The sequence below is a fragment of the Rhinolophus hipposideros genome, assembly GCF_964194185.1.
Source record: "Rhinolophus hipposideros genome assembly, chromosome: X".
In the NCBI taxonomy this organism is placed as follows: domain Eukaryota; kingdom Metazoa; phylum Chordata; class Mammalia; order Chiroptera; family Rhinolophidae; genus Rhinolophus; species Rhinolophus hipposideros.
The window spans coordinates 72,438,745-72,463,154 of record NC_138046.1 but is presented as its reverse complement, the minus strand read 5'-3'; the positions used below and the strand labels follow the sequence as shown (position 1 = coordinate 72,463,154).

The 24,410-nt window shown below is 34.6% G+C and overlaps 1 protein-coding gene across 3 annotated transcripts in view; it reads right to left on the bottom strand.

The window, feature by feature from the left end:
• Positions 1-762: 762 nt before the first annotated feature.
• The window catches only part of CHM (CHM Rab escort protein), a 204,005-nt gene continuing 180,357 nt past the window's right edge, over positions 763-24,410 (bottom strand). For all 3 annotated transcript variants that reach the window (XM_081043321.1, XM_081043324.1, XM_081043323.1), the window contains 3 exons: positions 16,610-16,708; positions 11,713-11,873; positions 763-4,765 (listed from right to left, as the gene is read on the bottom strand). In XM_081043321.1, coding sequence (XP_080899447.1) covers positions 4,574-4,765; positions 11,713-11,873; positions 16,610-16,708 — 452 coding nt within the window. In that variant the 3' untranslated portion in view covers positions 763-4,573. The remainder of the gene's footprint in view (positions 4,766-11,712; positions 11,874-16,609; positions 16,709-24,410) is intronic.

The following is a 24,410-nucleotide window of genomic DNA, read 5'->3' as shown; positions in this document are numbered from 1 at the left end:
TTGATGAGCAAAATATATCTCCTGGTTTAGTCTGCTTGGAGACTGGGCATTATTGCATAGCTTTAAAATGTTCCGTATTTCCAGAACTGTTAGGATGCTGACATTAAATTTTTGATTTCCACTGAATTCTAGGCAGAATTACTTTACTTGTTTAAAGATAAGAGAAAAATGTTATGTTTGTAAGATGAAATAGAGTAATAGTACTAATATAGATTAGAAATGGGAATAGAACATTAAGAGCTAGTATTTCACCTTTTCTAGCTCTACACATAAATCCTCTGCTCAATTGATATAGTCTTGCTATTTTTTCTACACATGAATATCATGAATAGAACAATTCACTAATGCTTCTTGATCAGCAAGTGTCCATCTCTAAAAAATCTCTCATTTAAGGGTCAACTGTCTCATTGATAGGATTGACACATGCAAGTCCTATTAACATTAATAGGAGTTACCAGCACAAATCCCCCTGCAGTGACAGGCTCAATGACCCTACAGTCTACTAGAATCCAAGTTCTGATGATTACCTGTCAAATGGTCCTAAGAGTCATCCACACCAGGAAGAGCAGATGTGGTAACTTGTAAGGGAGGGGCATCTCACTGCAGCCTTACAGCTAAACTGTATTAATGGAAAGAAAAGTCTTCAAAATGTGACCTGGAATGCTAAGTGTTAAACCACCTTACTGGTGTTTTAAAAAAGCCACAATTAAAGAGGGGAATTCAAACATATCAAAGCATTTGTTTCTTTTTTTTTTTAAAGTGTGATTACTGTATGAGCTCCAAGATTCTTGAAATACAGCTGCTTGTTTAAAAATTCAATTAACCTTATCTTTGTCAAACTTGACTTATTAATAATCTTACAGATAAACTGCCAGTTTTGAAAGAGTCCTGTTATTTTTTAAATGTGTTCTGTGTGAGAAGCTTTAGAAACTACTTGGAATTGACAGGAGATGTCACTCTGCTTCCATTATTTGATTCAAGAACAAATCATAGTTCAATGAATGGTTTCTACGTAAAAAGAACATCAGCAGTCTCTCTTGTCTGTTGCAAGTAAGCTGTTGGGGACTCAACCACAACAGAGAAAAACATTTCAGGTTTTCACTCACCAAGTAAGTATGAGAAACTTCAGATTCTCATACACCAAGTGAAATGTAAAAACAGTTTGTAGGCAATCAACATACCATAAAGCCACAGCCTATGCCTCATAGCACTGATTTCAAACAGAATGAGATCTGATGCTGGCATCTAGAACAGTTCACTAAGTAAAGCATACCCACGTGTTACTTGATTACCTTTCCCACAAACCTGACACGGTCGACAGATGCCTAGAAACAAAATCAATTACACAGCTGGACAATTATTTAAATAATAAACTGATACTAACAAATAAATCAGTTCCAAGACAATCTTTAATTTCTTGGCACATATACAAAACTTGAACATTAAAAAATAGCATAGCATGTCTAAAAGGCATTTAAAACACTTTATTTCCTCTGAAAACTTACTGCTACAGTGTGCAAATTATGAATAATCATATATTCATGCTTTGTGAAATACATATAAGAAAATTAACTGAGAGTAGAGAGATAAATTATTCAATACCTATAGCAGTAAATAACTTATTTGTTAAGAAAATTGTTTAATTCCTGTTTTAAAGAATCATTACAATTGAGCAATCCAATTTCAACAAAATTTTTTGAGGTCGTAAGGCCTTAGGACAAAGGGCCACCCTCTTAAGAACTGTAGTTGTGATAGAAGTTAATCATTAGCATGGCCATTATTTTAGACAAAGGCTGCCAATCTCAGAAACTACCATTCTAGAAGTTGACCATTACTGTGGCCATTTTACTATGGGCAACTAAGTATCATAGGAGATGAGGAAAACTGTAACTTAGTTTCCTATAGAAAAAATATACAAGTTTATTTTATGTATATGTCTTTTTCTGGGCAGGCATACCAACTAAAGAAAAATACATTAGCAACATAGGGTTAATAACTGGTTTTCAGATTGATCACTGAACTGGATGGTATTATCATTTTTGCTTAATAAGAACCATGCATAGATAACTAAGCATTTTAAACACATGAATCAAAATTCTTTGATAATAGCAGTTTTTAAAATTTCTAATTAGCTACTGAAATTTCTGCATCACGTACAACATATTAATTTTATTTATATGACTTCAGGCTTACGGTTTCACAACATAACCAAAAGATTTGACTTAAAACTATGAAAACAAATATTTATTTGCAGTAATTAAGATAGCTGAAAAGAAAGCACTTAGAACAATTTCTATTACATTTTGAGGCAACAGGAAATATCTAAAGTTCTCTAACAGTTGTGTACTATCTTAATCATCACTAATCATATTCAGGAGCTTTTAAACATTTCAACAGTATTTAATAAATAACCTGGAAGAGAAATTCTGATGCTGGTCAATAGTTGAAATAGGGTACAGTATGGGCTTGGTCACGAGACTAGAGTATCTCTTTCATTGCTCTACATACAGATAGCTGTAATAAAGCTATCAGAATTTTTCTAGTTATTCTGGGCCCACCCGGATTAGCTGTTTACATAAATGTGCATGCTGCATTGAAGAGGCCTTAAGTCTAAGACTATAACAAAGTACACTATCTTAATCGGTGCAACTTACTGCAATTGTATTCTGACTTAATACTCTCATATAGTGGAACCTATTATATTGCTGGTAGTGAGGGGCAGGGTCACTACCCAGTGTTTATAGCTATGTATTGTGCATTCAGTGCATGCTACAGCTGGGATTCGGAAAACATAATTTGACTGAAAAAAGATCTGAATCCATATAACAAAGGTTATAATGAAATTCTACTGTCCCTGATTCATATAATGTTATAAAAGGGGAAGGGGAAAGAAGGAACTGAAGAGATAGGGGAGGGGCTGTGCCGTGAGCAGAGGGGTTAAGAGTAGTCTGAAAGGCTGGGGAGGTTTTCCTAGCATCTGGATTCAGCTACACCTGCAGGAGGCCGGAAAGGTGAGGCAGGGGGTACACTCCTTGGGTCTTTCCCACGAGTCTGTGACCTGACAGATCTTCCCAGAAATCTGGAGAGGTGAGAGCCTCATGCAGCTGAGGTGTATAAGAACTATGTGCTTTCTACTGTAGCCACAGCTCTCTGGTCAGCAATACAGGCCAGACTGCACAACAATACACGTTTGATATATTTATGTAATGAAATAAGTTGTTAAATCCAAACTATTGCTGAAAACAAGTGAACTATCAGAGCATATGGAAAAACTTTCAATGTAGTCATTGTCACTGTAACTAGATTTGCTGCCTATGTATAGCCCTGTAGTTTATATTAAGTGCATACTATGGTTTAGCAATTGTCATATTCTATTTAGTCCTTGGTGGTTTCAGGTTTAGCTACCGGAAAAGAAATATGAAGAATTTGCAGTGTTTTCCTTATTAAGATTCAAAACCAAAATTCCACGTTACTATGTTTACTGGTGTATAAGACTATAAAATACTAATACAGGAAATATAATTTTATTTTAAAAGCTTAATACAGTAAAAACACTATGATCTACTGTGTTGGGGGAGTTAACAGCAGTTATTTGCTGCATGAGATTTTTGATAGTCACTTCCAAGTCAATGGGAAAATTTTGAAACAACCTGTCTTCCAGAAAAAACATTTTAAAGATGGCACTGCATTTATCTTCAAAATCATTCTCATAAAATAGGCAGGGTATTCCTATATCCATCTTACATACGGCGAAATGGAGGCCCAGAAATTACATGATTTGCCTCATATTATCCATTAGCATAGCCAGGACTAAATGAGCTCTATAGACACTTGCGCTGGTGCTCCAGTTACTTGACCAGACAAAATTTCCAAATACCAATGGGTCTATCCAAATCTTTCCTTCAATTTCTTCAGTGTTGAGTTTTCCTAGTGTATAAATCATACATATCACTACTAACACTAAAAAAACTGAGTAATGGGCTCATGATTTCTTTCTTAAAAATGTCTACTTTAATTATTAGCATTTTAATACTTCTTTAGAAAACAAAACAAACCTCTATGCCACAAAAGCTCTTGCTAGATCACGATACTTTAGTTTTTCTCGACTTCATTTACATGTTTTCGTAATTTGTGTCATGATGCTCATACCCTTAAATAAAATATAATTCAAATAGTCAAAGGAAAGAAGCGAGCTGATTCTGAAGATGTGGCTTTCAAAGAAAGACACAAAGGGGAAGCAAAAGCTGCCATAAAAGCACAGAATTATTAATAATGCGTAGGATCACCTTTATCTCCAAAGCTATATTCCTGGGAATCAATTCATTTATAATTTTTATCTGCTAACTCCACAGGTTTGGTATCTTAAAGCAGGCAAGTCAATGTGCTTTACAAATACTATGTGTCCTATTTTAGGAAAAATCACCTTTTAGATTTCCATGACCTGTTCCTTTTGGTAATTCTGCATGTCAATTAGCTGCTGCTATTTTACATTTTTCAAACAGTTCTTCTATCAAGAAGACTCTGAGGCCAGGAAGAATTTCCAAAATGGGATATCTAGTTTGGTGTATATCTGTTATTCAGAGGGCTCCTCTGGATTTCCCAGGCTTGTGGTTTCCTTGGGAGTCTCTGAGTTGGCCTCTGGTATAGCACTGGAGTCTGAAGCCTCTGGTTGTAAACTGTCTCCATCCAGGATGATGTCTTCAGGATTTGGTGGGGGTGGGCAGAAGTCTTCGTTGGGGCAGATTTGCTGGAAAATTGTCTCAGCCTGGCCAGGGAAGAAACGACACACCAGTTTTTGGACATCAGCTTCAAAAGTATGTGCTTTATAGACACTATTTTAAAAAGTAAATATTACCCTTAAAAATGTTTTTGAGTTATAGAACTTCACTCAATATACATGACCTTCAAAAAAAATCTTTCAGAATTCCATGACTTTTCTCCCTCTAATTCTATACATGTATTCAGATCCACCCTTCAAGTGTATCTGTACTTGATAAGATTCTTCATCAAGTGTCCAGATAGTTGAGAATTTAAGGACAGGCATTCTACATGTCAGCTGAAACACAACTTCCCTTAATACTCTTTATGAAATTTCCCCGTAGAGCCTATTTGTGATATCCACAGCCTAATTTAGCATACTGGTATCATTTTTCTCCACCTGGGCCTTAAGGAGTATAGCAGTGCTCAAGATGATAGACTCTGAATAGATAGCCAAGTACAAATACTGGCTCTGCCACTTAGCGGCAGTGTGATTTGGGGAGTGCTTACTCAACTTCTGAGCCTTACTTTCTTTGTCTATAAAATAGCAGAGACTAAGCCTCTATAAATGGTAGCTGTTATCATTATCATCAAAAATAATATAAGTTAAAATGTCAAGATGCATGCTTAGCTTAGGTGGCAAGGTAAGAGAATAAGTACATGTGATCATAATGAACAAAAACAATACACACATGAAAGTAAATATGGCAAGTAGCATTGCTATCCCATTCTAAACATATTTCTACTTTTATTTAGATGAATACAGCTCATTGTTAGATAAGGGTCTCTGCCATGCTAGGGAGCTTGCACTCTGTCCTATTGGTAAAAGAAAGCCATTAAAGGGTTTTAAGATATGTGCTTGTTTTAAAGGCTATGTCTTTCTGTACCACTTCAACCCTCCTTTCCGAGGTACACACAAGGTCACGCATTAGTCTAGGAACTGATAACTGGCCCACAGGGCAAATCCAGCCTGCTGCCTAATTTTGTAAATAAAGTTTTATTGGAACACAACCACTCTCATTTCTTTATCTATTGTCTACGGCTGCTTTTTCACTGCAATGGCTGAGTTGAGTAGTTGTAATAGAGACCATATGGGCTGCAAAATCTAAACTCTTTACCACCTGGCCATCTACAGTTGGTAGACTCCTGCATCAGGTGATTAAAATTGATTTTCTTTGGGAGTGGTTGGAGGGATAGTAAGAACAAACTTCTGAGCTTTGATGTGGAGTTGAAAGGACAGGGAGAAAGAAATGGCTCCTTTCCCTCTTGAGTAGAGTTTAAGGATATATTTTTGTGCATGTCATTTTCCTATGGATATTTTGAAATGAAATATCTGAATGCCTGCTTTGCTCTCCATCCAAGGAACTCACCACAAGTCTTTGGTGGAGACACCTTACACCCTAGAATCAGGAGGACTGAGGTCAGAGCCTTGACCTGACACTTCAGTTCCCCTAATGGACTTTTGGTGTTTTACCTCTACCATGTCCATCTGTCAAAGTTCTCCCTCCCGTTCCCTCTCTGCATGCATTCAATCACCAAATCCTATCAGTTTTGTCTCCTTGTTCTTGACTCCACCTGTTCCTTCCCTACAGACATAGCTCATGCATGCACCATCTTTCCCCTAGACAAAAACAACATCTCAGAACTGGACTGGTCACCTGGCCTCTAGGGTCCCTCTGTGTAATCCATCTGCATCTGCCCTCAGAGGTCTCTATGGAAAATATAATTCTGTTTATGCCATTTTCAGGCTCAAAACTCTTCAATGACTCCACACTTCTAATACAATACAAATCAAAGACCCCTACTAAAGCATACAAAACCCTTAGGCCTACCTTTTCTGGTCTTATCATCTACTTCATCCCCTCTCCACCTGTCAGACTTTTTGCTAACATCCTAGGCTGGTGCAGGTGCTATAACGCTTGAAATATTTCAATTCAGTTGTCTTCCTTCCATTTAGATGGAGAACTGCTACTCATCTTTTATTTCTCACTCTGTGAGGTTCTTTGACTCCTAGATAGATGTCATGGCTACTCTGTATTGCTTCTGGACTTTGGATATTAATCTATTATTGTATATACTGCACTGCTATTTGTTCACATATTTTTCTCCTTTACTATATACTGATTTGTCCAGGGATGACAAGGACTGGGTTTTAGTCAACTCCGGATCTTTAGTGCCTGGCATGGAGTAAAACCTCTCTCTTTCTCTACATATATGTGTGTGTGTGTGTGTTTGTGTGTGTGTATTTATACGTATATGTGTGTGTATATATGTGTATATATATATATATATATATATATACTTGCATATATGTATATATATTATATATAACATACATATAATTATATATATTATTATTAATACTATTACATTTACTTCTACTCCAGTTCCTCTGTATGTCACACTTTGTCTCCCTTTTACCACCTCCCCGTAGGATAGATTGTCCCCTGAACCCCAGTCCCTGTGGCTGGATCCCACTCCATCTGTTCCTTTGTACCCCTCTCATAAACAATCTATCTCCTAAGACAGCCAATCAATTGCAAGCTGTGGCACTACCCTTATTTGTGCTCTATTTGCCTGTGGAACTCCCACCTTCAGTCCATGTGCCACTGGTCTTTACTGATGCCAATTTCCTATAGCCAGACTCCAGTCTATCCCAAGAGTCTCCTCTTTCTATAAGTGCTGGAAACTTTTTGAGTCAACTGCCATGTTCCCAAAGGTCCACCTAATGCTTCTTTGTTTGTTGCATTTCATTTGCCAACTAAGCCCCAGTTCTGAGAGTTGTCATAAAGAGATTAGTTCAGAGTAAAATGTCAACTTCTAGTCCTCCACACCCTTTATACACCAGAAGTTAGCTTAAAAAGTTTCATGTGGTTTAAAAAAAATTAAGGGCTGATTATATTGTGATGTGGTTTTCTTATATTAGGAAGTAGAGAGAGGACAAGCTGAGTTATTTAAGATATTCCTATGTTTATTTTATTATATTTTTAAAAATTTATTGGGGTGACAAATGTGAGTATAGTTACGTAGATTTCAGGTGTACAATTCTGTAATACATCATCTATATATCCCATTGTGTGTTCACCACCCAGAGTCAGTTCTTCTATTACCATAGAAGAATGGTATTTGATCCCTTTTACCTTCATCTACCACCCCCTGCCCCCTTACTCTCTGATAACAACTAAACTATTGTCTATGTCTGTCAGTTTTTGTTTCTTCATTTGTCTTGTTCCTTTGTTGTTTTCAGTTTTATATACCACATATCAGTGAAATCATAAGATTCTCAATTTTTTTTCTGTCTGACTTATTTCACTTAGCATAATAATCTCAAGAACCATCCATGTTGTCGCAAATGGTACTATTTAACATACAACTACACAAAACAAAAATAAATACTTTGTCAATCTAGTGGCTTAATATATTTAGGATATAGTTACACTAACAAGATAAAAACACAGCACATTGGATGAATTTACAAACACTAGGGTCCAACTGACTTGAGATTAAATCTTGGCTCAAAAACTTACCAGCTATCTATGTGACCTTTGGACAAGTTATTTAGCCCCATATGGACCTTAGTTTCCTCATCTGTAAAATGGGGATATCATGGATACTTACCTCATAGGGTTGTTCTGAGGACCAAATAAGATAGTATATATAAGATGCTTAGGACAGTGTCTGGCCCATAGAAAATGCTCAGAAAATGCTTCAGAATATATGACACCTAAAATTGCCCTCTCCCTCAATGACACGAGAAAATGAATGATACTGCAATATGTGAGCAACTTGATAGTTCATCTGACCTATGAATCTGGACTTCGACTTACAAGCTATGTGCCAAATATAAGTGAGTTGGTAACCTGTCCATAAAAAGTGTTCTAAATGGTGGTTAGGTTGCCAGTCTAGCTCACATCAGCCAATTTAACTCATTTTATACCTGAAGTATGATACAAAGAGTACAGAACTATTTAACTATTGTTGTTCCTATGGTAGTGACAGCTTCTGGGGGATGGGGCTCCTGAAGGAGGAGTGACCTATCAATGCCTTGGGAGTGGGAGGCCACAGACCAAGCTGTTCATCAGTATGAGTGGGTAAATGAGACACTAGCAGTATTATCAGAGATCATATGTCACGTTCAGAAAAAAACTGAATACAAACGATAAAAACTAGCGAGTCACAGAAACAATCACAACTACCATGTTTCCCTGAAAATAAGATCAGATCTCATATGAATTTTTGCTCCAAAAGATGCATTAGGGCTTATGTTCAGGGGATGTCCTCCTGAAAAATCATGCTAGGGATTATTTCCTGGTTAGGTCTTATTTTCGGGGAAACACGGTATCGCTTAGGCTAGCATCAGTGTGGTGATAACAGGGAATGTACTGGTATGCTCCTGCACACAACTTTAACTTGTGAGTATTACACAGAGATCATTTTATAATTTCAGTATGCCTCTAAATCATATAGTTCCATATAAATACAAAAGAGGCAGGACTGTATTATTCAACATCTGTACGTTTGCAAATAAGCAGATGTCAACTTGTTAACTGGTAAAATGAATCATTTCCTTTGTAAAAAAAAAAAAAGGAAATCTGCAGGTGCTTACGTTTTCTACATAGGAAAAGCCTAGGTGATATTCTGAGAGCTTTCATGGACAATTTAGAAAACAGAAGTCATCAATTAGTGAACTGGATGAACAAAGGATGATATACTGGAATCAGAAAAGTTTATCTAAATAAACCAGCATTTGTAAAACTATTACTGATTCCCTTTAAAGTAGGCATTATGTTTTCTCCCCAAACTGATGTGAAGTTAAAAGTTATATAACAAATTTAAAACTACTTATATTTAACAGCATGTAATAATTAGTACCCAAACTAGTATTATGACTATTTTCTACTGTGATAACACTGTAGTCCTGAAAACTATTTTCTTGGGAAGTAAATTACCTCACAATAAAATTACCCTTTAATTATAATCTTCTAGCTTGCAGTTTAGATCACATTAGCACTTGTATAATAAGCCCTTACTTAAAAGGCCTTCCATTTTGGTTAAAAAACATTAAAGTTCACTCAGGAATAAAAATGACCTAAGCTACCTGGCTGAAAACTTGCTGGCAATTTCTACTTTAAAAAAAATTAGAACATCAAAGCAAAAATGACTTGGTGATTTTAAGCCATAAATGCAGATCTTGAACCATCCTGGGTTCCTATTAAACTAATAGAATGAATGATGAATGAGAGAGGTGACTGCCTGCTTTTGTTACCACTGACTGAATATAATTACCCAGTATCACCATTAGGCTCTGAAGATGAGAAACAAAGAATTTGGCAAAAAAACAGTAAATGTATGGGTCATGGCCCTGCCGCTATGACTAAAAATTAAAGGTTCAGTGAAGCCATTTGCTCCTGTAAGATTCCTGTCACTCGTGGAAAATGAAACTTCTTTCTGTGGTCTTAGAACAATGTTAAATTATCTATTTATTGATTCAATTGACAGATGTGCCAACTATGTCTGTGTAAAGTTTAGATTTGTGCTTCGAAAAATATTTTCTGCTCTTCTCTTTCTGTCAAGTGCAGAGAAGTATATTTGTATACGAATTATGAATCTTCAGTTTAATAGAGTCATAGCTCACGTTTGGCAGCTTGTATCAGCCTGCTCTGTATCTCTGCATAGCCTTTCCTAGGAGGGCTGTCACAAAACTCCACCTCGATTTAACATTCTTCTCAGCAGCTAGAATAGATCTTGGGACATTGGCTTGTATCAAAACTTTAAAGGGATCACTGGGTCACATGGCAATTCTATTCTTACCGTATGACCCAGCCATCCTTCTCCTGGGTATCTACCCCAAAAATCTGGAAACATTTATCCATAAAGGTATATGTACTCTGATGTTCATTGCAGCATTATTTACAGTGGCCAAGACATGGAAACAACAAAGGTGTCCTTCGATAGATAATTTGATAAAGAAGATGTGATATATACACATAATGGAATATTACTCTACATAACAAAAGATGAAATACTGCCATTTGTGACAACATGGATGGATCTTGAGATTATTATGCTGAGCGAAATAAGTCAGAAAAAAACAAGAACTGTATGACTTCACTCATGTGGGACATAAAACTGAAAGCAACAAAGAAACAAGACAAAGAGACAAAAACTCATAGACACAACAGTTTAGTGGTTACCAGAGGGTTAGCGGGGAGGAGAGGGGTGGTAAAAGAGGGTAAAGGGGGTCAAATACATGGTGATGGAAGGAGAACTGACTCTGGGTGGTGAGCACACAGTGTGATACACAGATCATGCATTACAGAAATGTACACTTGAAACCATATAATTTTACTAACCAATGTCACCCCAATAAATTAAAAAAAAAAACTTTAAGGGAATCATGTTAATTGTGAAACACTGTAAGTTACTTGACCTTTTCCAAGATAAGAAAATGCCTTAAGACCATTTTAAAATTACATTTTATATGCCTTACTAGTTACACTCCTTTTGAAATGATTCAGGTTAACAGAGAAAAAAAGTTTGTGCATTGCAAAATAATACACTGATAGGCCAACAGTTCAAGTTAGAAACAGTGTTTCTTTAGAATATTGGCGTTTTAAGTTCATTTTTCTGAATATGTATTTGCAACACTTCTGCATCCTTACTCAAACACAATGGAGCTCATAAGTGACCGCTTGTAGTTCATCATTATATTGAAGAATATGACAATATCTGATACTATATTGAAAGTATATTTAAAGTAGCTTTCTTATTTATAAAAAAAAGGTTAGGGACAAATTGCAAAGATGGTATTAAACGAGAGAGATACTATTAAACGAGAGAGATGCTTTTCTAGTCTCTTTTTCCACCTCCCAGGGGGAAAAAAAAACAACACAATTCTCTTTCCCTACCATACCTACTTCTTAATACAAGACCAAGAAATATCAACAGCCTTACCTGTTTGACTGCATTATCATTTCCTAAACCACAGTCTGGGCCAGAGCAGACGTAAACGTTGGATGGTAAATCATTATAAGAGCTCCTGCTGACATCTGAAGAATCTCTCATATTGAAGTAAAGAGCCCATAGAAGTCTTGGCTTTTCAACTTCTTCATTTTCTAAATGTAGACATAAATTTTACTTACATCTAAAGCACAAGATGCCTGTCAATTATTACAATATACAGTCAATTATTCACAAAGCCATGACTATATATTGTAGTAAATCAGAGCTTTGTATGTAAACAACAGTAAATTTAATTTACTATTGTTTCACACTCTAATTAATACATGTGCATGCTATTTCAAGCGATGGCTTTTCAACCTCAGATAACTTTGATTTTTAAAATTATTTTAATGATTAGTAAGTTACTTAAATTTAAATCCAACTGTGTTCCCTTGGATTTCTCTTATTCTACCTTATAAGTATCAAAGAGTTTATGATCACATTCATCTTCAAATTATGCCTTTAAGTAAAAAAACAACATAAATTGATTTTCGTATGTTTCCCACAGACAATTCAACTTGAAAAATTATGTACTAAGTCAATAGTATATACAGGATTATGAGATGTCCACAATAGACAAATCTCCAGAGACAGATGTAGATTAGTGGTTACCTAGGGCTGCGGGGACATGGAGGTGAGGGATGACTCCTAATGGATACGAGGTTCTTTTTAGGGTGATAGAAATATTCTAAAATTGACTATGATAATGTTGTAACAATTCTGTGAATCTAATTAAAATACTGAATTTTATACATTAAATGGGTGAATTGTATGATATGTGAATTATTTCTCAATAAAGCTGTTATTAAAAGTAATATATACAGGATTAAAACTTTCATATCCTAACTCACTAATGCTTTGTCCTACTAGATTACAAAACTAATGGGAACCGACCAACAAATTACACAAATAAGATTCAAGACTGCAAGTTGTTTTAGCACACATTGTCCCATTTAACAGGAAGCATCTATATAACGTGTGCTAGGGACTGGCCTAGGAGATGGGGATACAAAGATGAAGCAGACTTAATCCTTAATCTTCTGCTTTTTAATGTTCCCTCATATGGGGCCTAGCACACAACAAACTCTCAATGAATAATTTCTGAATTAATGTTAATCCTCTTTTCAGGTATAATCACAGTATGATGTACTTATTAAAAGGCCCAACATTATTAACCTGAATAACTAAAGCCTATTCCTTGCTATCTTAATAATCATTTTTCTGCATGTCTTCCTTAGAAATGTTATAATTAAATTTTCTTCAGTTGAAAACAGAAAATGCTGCTGCTAACATATTTATTGACTACAGCATTTTCTTTAGTCTGAATCTGAACAACACTTCAAATTATATATAATGATAATGGATGTATATGAAGATTACCCAAGACCACGAGGCACCTTACAAATCACAAACAAAATACTACAGGTATAATTATCTAGTTGATTAACATTTATTGTTAAATTGGTGATCAATGTAGAGAAATTCTCAGCTAATTGCAGTACTCAATTAACAAAAATGTCCCATTGCTCAATTCAGGATGAATAGGATTTTACTGTATTTAATTTAAAATATCTCTATGACAAGAATACCAAATGTCATTTTTCTAGTTCATCCTGAATAATCCATAATGACTACTGTGATAGGATGAAGAAACTCTGAATGGAAGAAGTGATCCCTTAAGATGCCCCTTTCTAACGCTAAGATCTACGAGTCTAAGGTATCGCTATAACTAATTTCACACAAGAACAAGATAGATGGCAAAATCTATTTATTGACGAAACAAAGAATACAAGGAACTCATATTTCACAGCTAAAACCATACGGTTCTTAGTAAATTTATTGGTGAGTTTAGTTTTACTAAATCTTACAGGAAGATAATTCAACATATTGCCTATGAGTTCTGACACCAGACTCCAAGAGCACTGCAGAAAAGTGGGCTAAGGTCTGGAAGTCGTTTAATATTGTCCGTTTCTGAACATACACTAAGAGAGTTTATCTTGTATTTATTTCATCAAAGTTCCAGCTCAGAGGAGTGTTTGCACTAAATAAAAGTTGGGGAAAATGAATAATCCAATAGGTTGCAGGAAAGAAGTTTCATAGAAATTGAAGCTTTGAAAAGAGACCAGGAAGAAGATGAAGCGTTGACATGGCTGAAGGTAAATGCTCCTGATACAAGGGAGTTACTAGGCTTTGACCTTAAAACCCTCAAAGAGACTTATAATTGTTTCATCCTTCTTTGAGGTCAGCTGGAAGGCAGAGATACCTAGAAAAATAACATGCAGTTGTGAAGTACACAACTGTCAAAAAAATATTGAAGTTGCCGAGGTTTGGCTAAGAATACATCAACTGGCCAAAAGTAGAATTGGTTTTCTGTAATACCTCACTTTATTCAACTAGACAGTGTGCAGAAACAGTCATAGGTAATTTAGAATAGGATCGTGGGCAAATTAAATTGGGGTAAGTACACAATAAGGTAGGCAGATGAAAATCAACAATGGCTCACAACAGAGCAATACTTGGTCTACAGCTGAATGACATGTTTAGGGTGAGAGAAACTATTTTAGTAACATAGAGTAGCATGAGACCAAGAGAGCAGGAGACTGTCATGGCCTCTTTCCAATACTCTTGGAAGTATTAGCATAACCACTTCTTAAGACACAGCATAAAGGTCAAGAGCTCTGGCCGATATCTTAAATGTGAAAAAGTAAGAAAGAAAAAAGAATATCTTCAAAACCCTACTGGAATTTCTCAGCTGCATTGGCAAAGAAGTAGTGTATTTGAGAAGAGAACATTATCTTTTACAACAAATAAACTACCTTGGCTGGTGAATAGGCTGACTTTCACAAAGGCTTATGAAGCACAGCACTACACAGAACATAGAACACAAATTAAAAAAAAATAAGCCCAAATAATGTTATTCCTTTGACACAGGTTTTATAACAAAACATTGACAATGCTCTAAAGCATAAGTTTTCATATCACTGTCAAATAAGCAAAACAATAATAAAAAAAGCAATCAATCTGTGAAAAAAGGGGCTTTTGCTACAGAGAAGAATGTGCTTTAATGTATTAAAAGTTCACATTGCTCATAAAGTTCCTTCTTCCTCATTTAGGAAGGAAAATGAATTGAGTTCTCTTCTCCAGGTGACTTTGCCTATTTGACCTGCCATGGCCCAGTGCTCACTTTATCTGGTGATTCATTTTCAATAACTCCAACAGTATTTGTTCTGACATTTTAATTAAAATATGACCACTACCTCATCCTGATGATAAAAAGGCCTATGTGTCAGTGAAAACTAGCTTTTCAGTGCCTCGGTGCACCTGAGGACCCCTGTGCGCACATAGTTCTTACTACAGAATTTCACTCAGGTTCTAAACGATACATCATTTTAAAACGGGATCGTTTTAACCATTAAGATTAATGTTTAAAAATCTAAAATGGCTAAAGAAAAATCTAAAATGGCTAGAGGATGCTAGGTAATGAACATGTAATTGCCCCAACTTGATACTTTTTAAAAAATAACACAAAAATTAAATGCATATCAAATGTGAAGAGCAATGATATGAGATTCAAATTTAGTGGACTCTTTGAGACTGCCACACAATAAAAATAAAGAACAAAAATTAACAACTTCAGAAATAAAGAAGGAATTCAGAGTTTTTGTAACCAAAATAATTAAAGCCAAGGATGAAACTATGATTCCACGTAGGTTTAGGAATATTATCATGTACCATAACTTTGCAATCAAATTTTTAACAATAATCCAAACATTTATATGGGACTTCCTAATGAAGAAAATGTAAACATGAAACAAATTAAATTCCTAACTAAAGTCAAGAAAATTTTTAGATTGTAGGATTTTATTCAGGTAGCTCAAAAAGAAATTAATTATATTGCTATTAGCTCCAAAGAACAGAGCAGTTTTCTTACGTAAATAAAAATATCCCTCCTACACATTATCTCTGCATTAAGAAAACCAGTAACACACTTATGAGATGAACTAAAAGTAAATAATAGTTAGGAGTAAATAAATAGTTTTCTGAACAAATAAAACATCCAAAGAGAATGAAGATACTTCAATCAATGAGGAAACTGGCCATGATTCAAGTAGACATGCAAATCCTATAATGAAAATCACCATCACTTCATATAAATGCTATTTTTTTGATCACTTACACACAAAATACACTATAATTTACTCCATTCACAATTACAAGAGCTAGCTTATGATGTGGAGAGAAAAGTTTAAAAATTTGTGGTTGAAAAGCATTTTTCTTTTTACCATGAATAAGTAGCACAGTGGCATATGTATCTGAGAGCTATATATCAGACCACTAGCATGCATTAAAACACAGTAAGGAAGGATTCCTACATTTGTCAATTAATATTTTAATCTTCTCTCAGTAGAACCAATTTTTCTTTGTAAATGGAGATAACTTTTTCTGATAAAGGAATATATGCTCTCTGTACACCTGTAAAATAAAGAAAATTTAAAAGAAAAAAATAATTGTCCACAATCCCACCCAAATTAAGAGACTTAATGGCAGTGTTTTTTTCTATGCATGTGAGTATGTACACGTATAAATGTATATTTTTGCACTTAAATATATACATTGTGTGTATGCTGTATATTTTTCCTTTACCTTTACGAGTGAATATATTCCCATTTTTAGGAATAGAATGTGTTCAATCATCCTAATAAAACATGTAAGCATGATTGCCGAATGCTTTACATTTCAGTGCAGGTTGCAGAAACCTTCATGAGCTATTTCAGAGGAGTAAAGTGATTACGTTACCTTTCTATCATTAATACTATTTAGGATTATTAAACATGATTATTGTTCTTACCTATCTCCATTTCGGTATATGGAGTAAACAATTTCCACACAACTGGTTCTAAATCTTCTCTTGCTGATTTAGAAGATGTACATGTCAGATGGATCAAATCTGTTAAAAAAAATATTTTGAGTTCCTGCTTATCATAAATTTCACTCATATTCAAGGTACTAAGCCATGGGGAACAGAGAGCTGAGCAAGTCATGGCTGCTACCTTCAAAGAGTTTATAACCTAGTGACAGGGGGACATGTAAAAACCGTAACAATATGCTGTGTATGTTAACTGAATAGCTAAAATATATGCTAACTAATAACTAAGAAAGAACACACGGACACCCAAGAAGAAGTAACCGTTGAAGGTTCATTCTGTAAAACTAGCAGAGCAGAAAAGCTTAGGAAGGCATTCATTCATAGGAAGAGCTTAAGTTTTCCTTATAACATTCCCAAAGAGGGTAGATAAAGGATTGCTAAGCAAAATAATTGTGTAGAAAAGACTGCAAGTAGAGTATTTGTTCACCTAGAGATCACCCTTTACATTTGTCAGACAGAAGAATCCATTTACACAAACTTTACTGATAAGTTAATAACAGATCATCTATTTATTATAGGATTCTCTAAGAAATCTTTTGAGGGAACACTGTTGGCTTAGTTTGAATAATACATGTTACGCAAAGTCCATAAAATGGCACAAGTTAAAATAGTCTGTAATACTTTCAGAAATTCCAAATCACTTCCTCTTGCATCTATCATTTCATGGGGCTTGGACCTCGGAGAATGTTTGTGTTAGACAATATCATGTACCAAAACTAAGTCCTAATTTGTAACCTAATACATTTAGAATTTCTAAAAGCCTACATACAGAGGTAAAGGAAGGATGAAAAGTTCTACATATTGAAAGAAAGGACTAAGGGGACCCCTAAATGGGAGAAATTCTTATGGTCCTGGAAATGCTGGGGAGGGATAGAATAATGACAGAAAGAATACATATTAGGAACAGTGTTAAGTATGGAGAAATTCCTTCCCCTAAAATGCTAGTAGAAAAAGTACACCCACTTCTTTTCTACAACTTTATTTCAGACTACTCAACTGTTCTAAAATACCCCAGGAAGATAGTTCAGAATTTATCATGGAAGCCAACATCAGAATAGGTATCTTGTTATTAAAATTCATTCCACATTCAACTATTCCAAAATATATCTAAATATAAATTGAGGAACATTTAATAACCATGTGAGTTAAAATCAAATTTTGTAGTATTTTTTTCCAGGTCCACCAAAGAATGTGACATTCTAAGACGGTTCCTGTCTTATGAATGGCCGAATAAAAAGATCTACTTTATTTAAGCAATATTTTTACATGAATGTCACTATAATTCCCATTGATTCAGGGATATTGTAGGATATATATGGTACTAATTATTTTAAAAGGTATACTAACCTTCACAACAAAAGTATTCCTAATTAGCTTAAATTTGTCAAATGTTATATACATTGGTGGGAGTTTAATCTCCCCAGATAATTGCTGAATTAAACAGGGTATAGAACTACAAAGGTAGAAATCCCTGATACATTACACTCAAAAGAAACTATCCTGTCTCCTCATCCCCCAGTCTCAGAGAATATCAATGTTCATATCAAAGTTCTCAATTTTCCAGTTCTTTCCTATTCAATTAATGTGTACTAGGGGAAAAAGGAGATGAATGTGAATATAAATTCAAAACAGTGTATTTTGAAAAATATCTTAATGGTTAATTACTGGTTCTGTTAAACAGGATATATGAAAGAAATACACTGGAACAATAATATCCTTATTTTTCCAAACAATGTAACAGAGTTCAGTTTAGGAAGCACTAGCAAAAATTTCTAGTAATGAAATCAGGTTACCATCTTGTACTTACTGAGTTTTACAGAAATTCTTAGAAAGAAAAATTAAAGACATTCATAACCTGAATTCCAACGTTTGTACCTTGATGTCACTTAAATGCTACATTATTAATTGATCTACAAATTTAGGACATAAACAACTTTTTTTCTCCCTACACATCCTGCTTTTCCTGTTGCCTATGTCACTTCCTCGTATAGGTTACTCTAAAGTCACTGTTTCTCTCCAAATCACAGATGATTGATTATGTTATTTTTTTTAAAAAAAATCAGATTATTCTCAAAATTGGTTTATTAATCTTTGTTCCTCTTGTAAGGGCACATCTTAGAGTCGATTTTCCTCTTCTTTGTCTGTCAGATATAATTCTCACTTACACTGGGTGTTCAATAAATATTTGTGGCTTAAGATAACTTGCTTCCCTGTCATGGGCAGATATTAAATCCTCACAGGCTTAAATGGACATATGTGTGCACATGAATATATGTATGCATACACATCTATGGGGACAATTTTTACTAGTTTCTTATAGGAAATTATATGATCAACCAGGATAGAGTTAAGGGAAGTTATCAATGGGTAATCCTCAAATTATTTAAATCTGCCTGAGAAATGTTCACAGACACTTTAAGATACATTTATATAATTCTCAAAAGAGTTAAAAAATTATCTAGAAATGACTGTACAGCTCACCTGCATGTGTCAGACACTATTCTAAGCATGTTAAAAGTATTATTTTATTTCACCTATGAAATGACCGTTATCCTCATTTTACAGGTGAGAAAACAGAGGAACAGTGAAGTTAAGCAGACTTCCTGAAGTCATGCAATTAATGAAAGAGCAAGCTGGGACTCAGAGCTAGAAATCAAGGCCCCTTGGTCTGCCTCTAGAATGTCTGCTCTTTGTCACTAAATTATGTTGGATAACTGTAACAGTCTCCTGTAGAAGTTGCAGCCTGTCACTTAAGGCAGCAATCTTCATACTAGGGTATATACAAAGATACAAGAGGATTCTGCACAAGGTACAGTAACTAAAGGGAGTCATTGTCCAGCTGCCCAACCCAGCCTCCTTCCACTTTATTAATCAAAGCATTTTAGTAAATTTATTTTTTGTTTAATAATCCTTTATCAGAATTACAATACATGTATTAGGGTTTGATTAATTTTATACAAATAGCAATTTTATTAATTGCTCAATCCAGAAGACATTTTCAAAAATACTTAGAAGCTTATTGTTCTAAAAAATTAAAAAAGAATTCTACTTCCATTTATTTTTTTTTAAATAAATAGTGGATAGTGGATATAACTAGTGATAGTGGATATAAAATATCTCTGGTACTTAAAAGAGTGATATTACAGTTTTATTATTATACATCAATACTTATAATGTTAGAAATTATATTCTTGGCAATTGTTTGAATCTTATGAGGCAAAATTGTATATGTCAACTTATAAGTATCCAAGGGGTACATGAACAAACAGTTTGAAGGCCTTAGGCATTAAGGTAATCACAAAACCAGACCTGTAGAACATGTTGTCACATTTCTACTAATATTTAACTCTGCATAAAAAAGCTGTTTTGCATTCTGTGACTTTATTTTTTCTCCCCAGCATTAACTTGTTCAATAAATGCTAGTTAGATCACATGGAACTGTCCTAAAAGTACTACTCAACGAAAAAATTTTAAACCCTGACTCTATCACTTAGAAACCATGTTCCTTTTATTTCATTTAGCAACTGCTCAAAGGCTTAATGGGCTGAAAAATAACAAAATGTGTTCTCTATCACAATCCCTCTGTCGGCAATATACTTAGATTTGTGTTGACATTAAAGAAACTTTGGTGCAAAATAAGCTTTGATTCACACAACGTAAGGGTCATACTTGACAAAACGCTGGTGAATGGACACCATTCACAATCAGCACTACTGAAACAAGAGCATCTGAAATTCAGAAGAAGACATCACTCAACACAAAACTAGATATAAGAACACACTTTCAGTTCTCTAAAACTGGATTTAAACACTGATCTCATATCATAAGCTCCTGGCCTCTTATAAGGGTTTTTTGTTTGTTTGTTTGTTTTTTACCACCTGACAAGGAGATTTCTACTCAGAATTTGCAGAATAATGGGCACATTTAAAAGGGACAAAAGTGTCAAGTCTAATGTACACTAGCCGAGTGACAAAGTAGAAGATGATTGTGTGGATCTGATATGATTTTTGCTGTTTGTATCTACTTGACTAAGTCAGTGTATCTCTCTGGCTTCAGTAGCCTCGTGATTAAACACAAGGGGTGGAATTAGCTCATCTACAAGACCTCTTTCTAGTTCTAAAGTTTTATGAATCTAACTCCTTATTCATCAGCCATTATTCTTTCAAATGATGATATTAAACCAAAAGCTGATGGCATTACAGATGTGAATGTAAAATGTAAGTTAAATGCTTGCTGAAAAAAGTAGGAAATCTATTCCTCACACTTCTGAGATTACCACACACAGCAGCCATCCACTCTATACAAGTAGGCATAAACTATTCCAAATGCATTTAAAGAAACTTCATGTATGAGCTAGCCAACAAATGCATCTCGTTGTGCAACCTAAATAGGAATATATAATTTATGCACATAGGCTCATAACTCGTCTTTCATACAGGCAGAAAGGCCAATTTTATTTATGCAATATAGTCCAATTAAGAATGTATGACTGTGTCAATAAGATAGAAAAGGTCAGAAACACATTTTCTTTATGGTACCAAGAGAGGAACTCAGTTTGATGACATATGAGCAAACATTTTGGTTTTTGAATCCAACCATGAAAAATTCCACAGTAACTACAGAGACAGCTTGTACTTTCACAATAGAATTTTATGAAAAACACCTCTGAATGTCAACCTGAGATCACAAAGAAAAATCACTTTACTTGTAAAATAAAATCCATGCTTTGTGACAATACTAACAAAAAATAATTTATAAGTCACCTTTTCAAAAAACAAAAGAAAAAAGGCACCAAACATTGTTTTAACTCATTATCTAAACTTATTTTTATGAAAGGTAGATAACGTTTTCTTTATAGGGTCATAAAAGCAGAAAAGATTATATCAACCAGTACCTATGTAAAATTCTTGATTGCTCATTTTATATATGTATATATTTTCACATTATACACAAATATATAATCATATCACAGACAAATTACAACCTGTAACATCAAATCCCAAAATAACACAGCTGTTACTGACGGATTATTTACAAAAAAAAAAAAAAAAAAAAAATTCAAACTGCCTAGAATATGAATAAGAGTGTGAACTTAAATGTGACATAGAAGGGCTACAGAGATGATGTCTTCCTCATTTGTTCATTTACAAATGATGTTAAAAGAAAATAAATCCTATATTAGATTCATTTAGGATGTAAGAAAAAATGAGTTGAAAATAAAGATGTAACAATACACTGCATAGAAGAAAACATAGGTACTAAACCTATGGACCTTGTGTTCAATGAGCACTTCATGAATTTGAATCCAAAGGCAAGGGAAGTAAAAGCTAAAATAAATGAATGGGACTATACGAAACTTAAAAGCTTCTGCACAGCAAAAGAAACCATCCACAAAATAGAGGCAACCAACAGAATGGGAGAAGATTTTTGCAAACAGTGCCTCCGATAAGGGGCTAATATCCAAAATATACAAGGAACTCATGAAACTCAACAACAAAATAACAAACAACCCAATTGAAAAATGGGCAGAGGACCTGAAGAGACATTTCTTCAAAGAGGACATACAAATGGCAAATAGACATATGAAAAATGCTCAACATCACTAATCATCAGAGAAATGCAAATAAAAGCCACAATGAGATATCACCTCACCCCAGTCAGAATGGCTATCATCAACAAGACAAATAGTAACAAGTGTTGGAGAGGCTGTGGAGAAAAAGGAACCCTCATACACTGTTGGTGCAGCCGTTATGGAAGGTAGTGTGGAGGTTCCTCAAAAAATTATGAATAGAATTACCATATGACCCAGCAATCCCTCTCCTGGGTATCTGCCCAAAAAATCTAAAAACATAAAGTGTGCTCCAATGTTCACTGCAGCTTCATTTACGATGGCCAAGACATGGAAACCAAAATGTCCTTCGGTAGATGAATGGATAAAGAAGTTGTGGTATATATTCACAATGGAATACTATTCGGCAGTAAGAAAAGATGAAATAGGAACATTTGTGACAACATGGATGGATCTTGAGATTATAATGCTAAGCGAAACAAGTCAGACAGAAAAAGCAGAGAACCCTATGATTTCACTGATATGTGGTGTATAAACCAAAAACAAAAGAACAAGACAAACAAATGAAAAACAAAAACTCATGGACACAGACAATAGTTTAGTGGTTACCAGAGGGTAAGGGGAGAGGTGGGTGGTAGATGAGAGTAAAGGGGATCAAATATATGGTGATGGAAGGGGAACTGACTCTGGGTGGTGAACACACAATGGGATTTATAGATGAGGTAATACAGAATTGTGCACCTGAAATCTATGTAACTTTACTAACAATTGTCACCGCAATAAACTTTAATTAAAAAAACAACAACAAAACAAAACAAAAAAGAAAATAAAGATGTAAGGTATGTTCTGAAAGATGAACTATGTGTATGAAATATAACTTGTTCAGCTTTGAAAAACACAATAAATGAATTTCAAATATTTAACGGTCTCAATAACCTGAATCAAATAAGCTGAGGGGAGGGGAACTTAAATTGATTTATAGATTTAAAAATAAGCATAACATTACTACTTTAAAATAGAAAAAAATAACTAAGCTAACTTACTTAGGGTTGCTTAGAAAAGCCCTACATTACTGGATAACAAATGATTTGCTCTAGTGTATCAAAATACCAACTTAACCAATATTGACTTCTGTTTATCTTGCAATTACAGTAACATCTCACTTATTCAGAGGTATTTTACCTAAAACCAAGAACAAAGAAGTGTCCCCCCTCAAAAAAAAATCTTTACAGCACCCAAATTGATGTTATAATGCCCACAGACTAACACAACCACTAGATCAGAAGTTGATTATGTTAATATTACATGCAATTTCAACAAGTTTGGCTGTTTTGTTTTCTAACCCTCTGCAGATTATAAACAGCAAATAACAGGGAAGGGAGGTCAGTGAAAAGTGCTGCCAGAAAGAACATCCTGACAGCTGCATGGAAACAGCTGGAGGCAGATATAAAATGTAGATGCAAGAAATGATAAAAGCATGACAGTGTAGGATCACTTAGCATAGGAACAAATAGGCCTAAACACGTCAGTAGACCTCAAGGACATCACTGGATTACAATGAATATAATAATCTTCATGGTATCCCTAAATTGTTAGAAAAAATGTTAAAATATGTTTCATATATTCAGCATAGAATGGCAAGGAAATGTGTGAGGCATGCTAAAAAAATAAGTATTTAAAAAACTGTAAAAATTTCAATACTTAAAGGATATATCTCAGCTACCTGAAGAATGCATTTGGGGAGGCTACAGCCCACTATGGGGTATTAAATACATGATGTATTCATTGATCAGTGTATTTCTAATTGATTTTCAAATCTTTCCTATCTAACCTCAACTGCACTGTAATGAAAACTCATTTAACAAATCACCTACAATATTTTAATTTTGAACAAAATGTCTTTCCAGTTTCCTTAGAAGGTATTTATGCTCGGCCTTTCTGGCCTGTATGCAGATCAGAAGTCTGCTTTTGGAGCAGGAGATTATTCTGAAATAAATAAGGGACAATCACTCGCTCCGCTCACCAAGGCATGTTTCTAAGGGTATCCACCTGTTTTGGAACACACTTCTATGGCTCCTAGAGTTTTCTTTAACTCTAGTGATTGATTTTAAAGTAAAAACTAATATTTATTGAACACTTAGAAGTGCCATACAG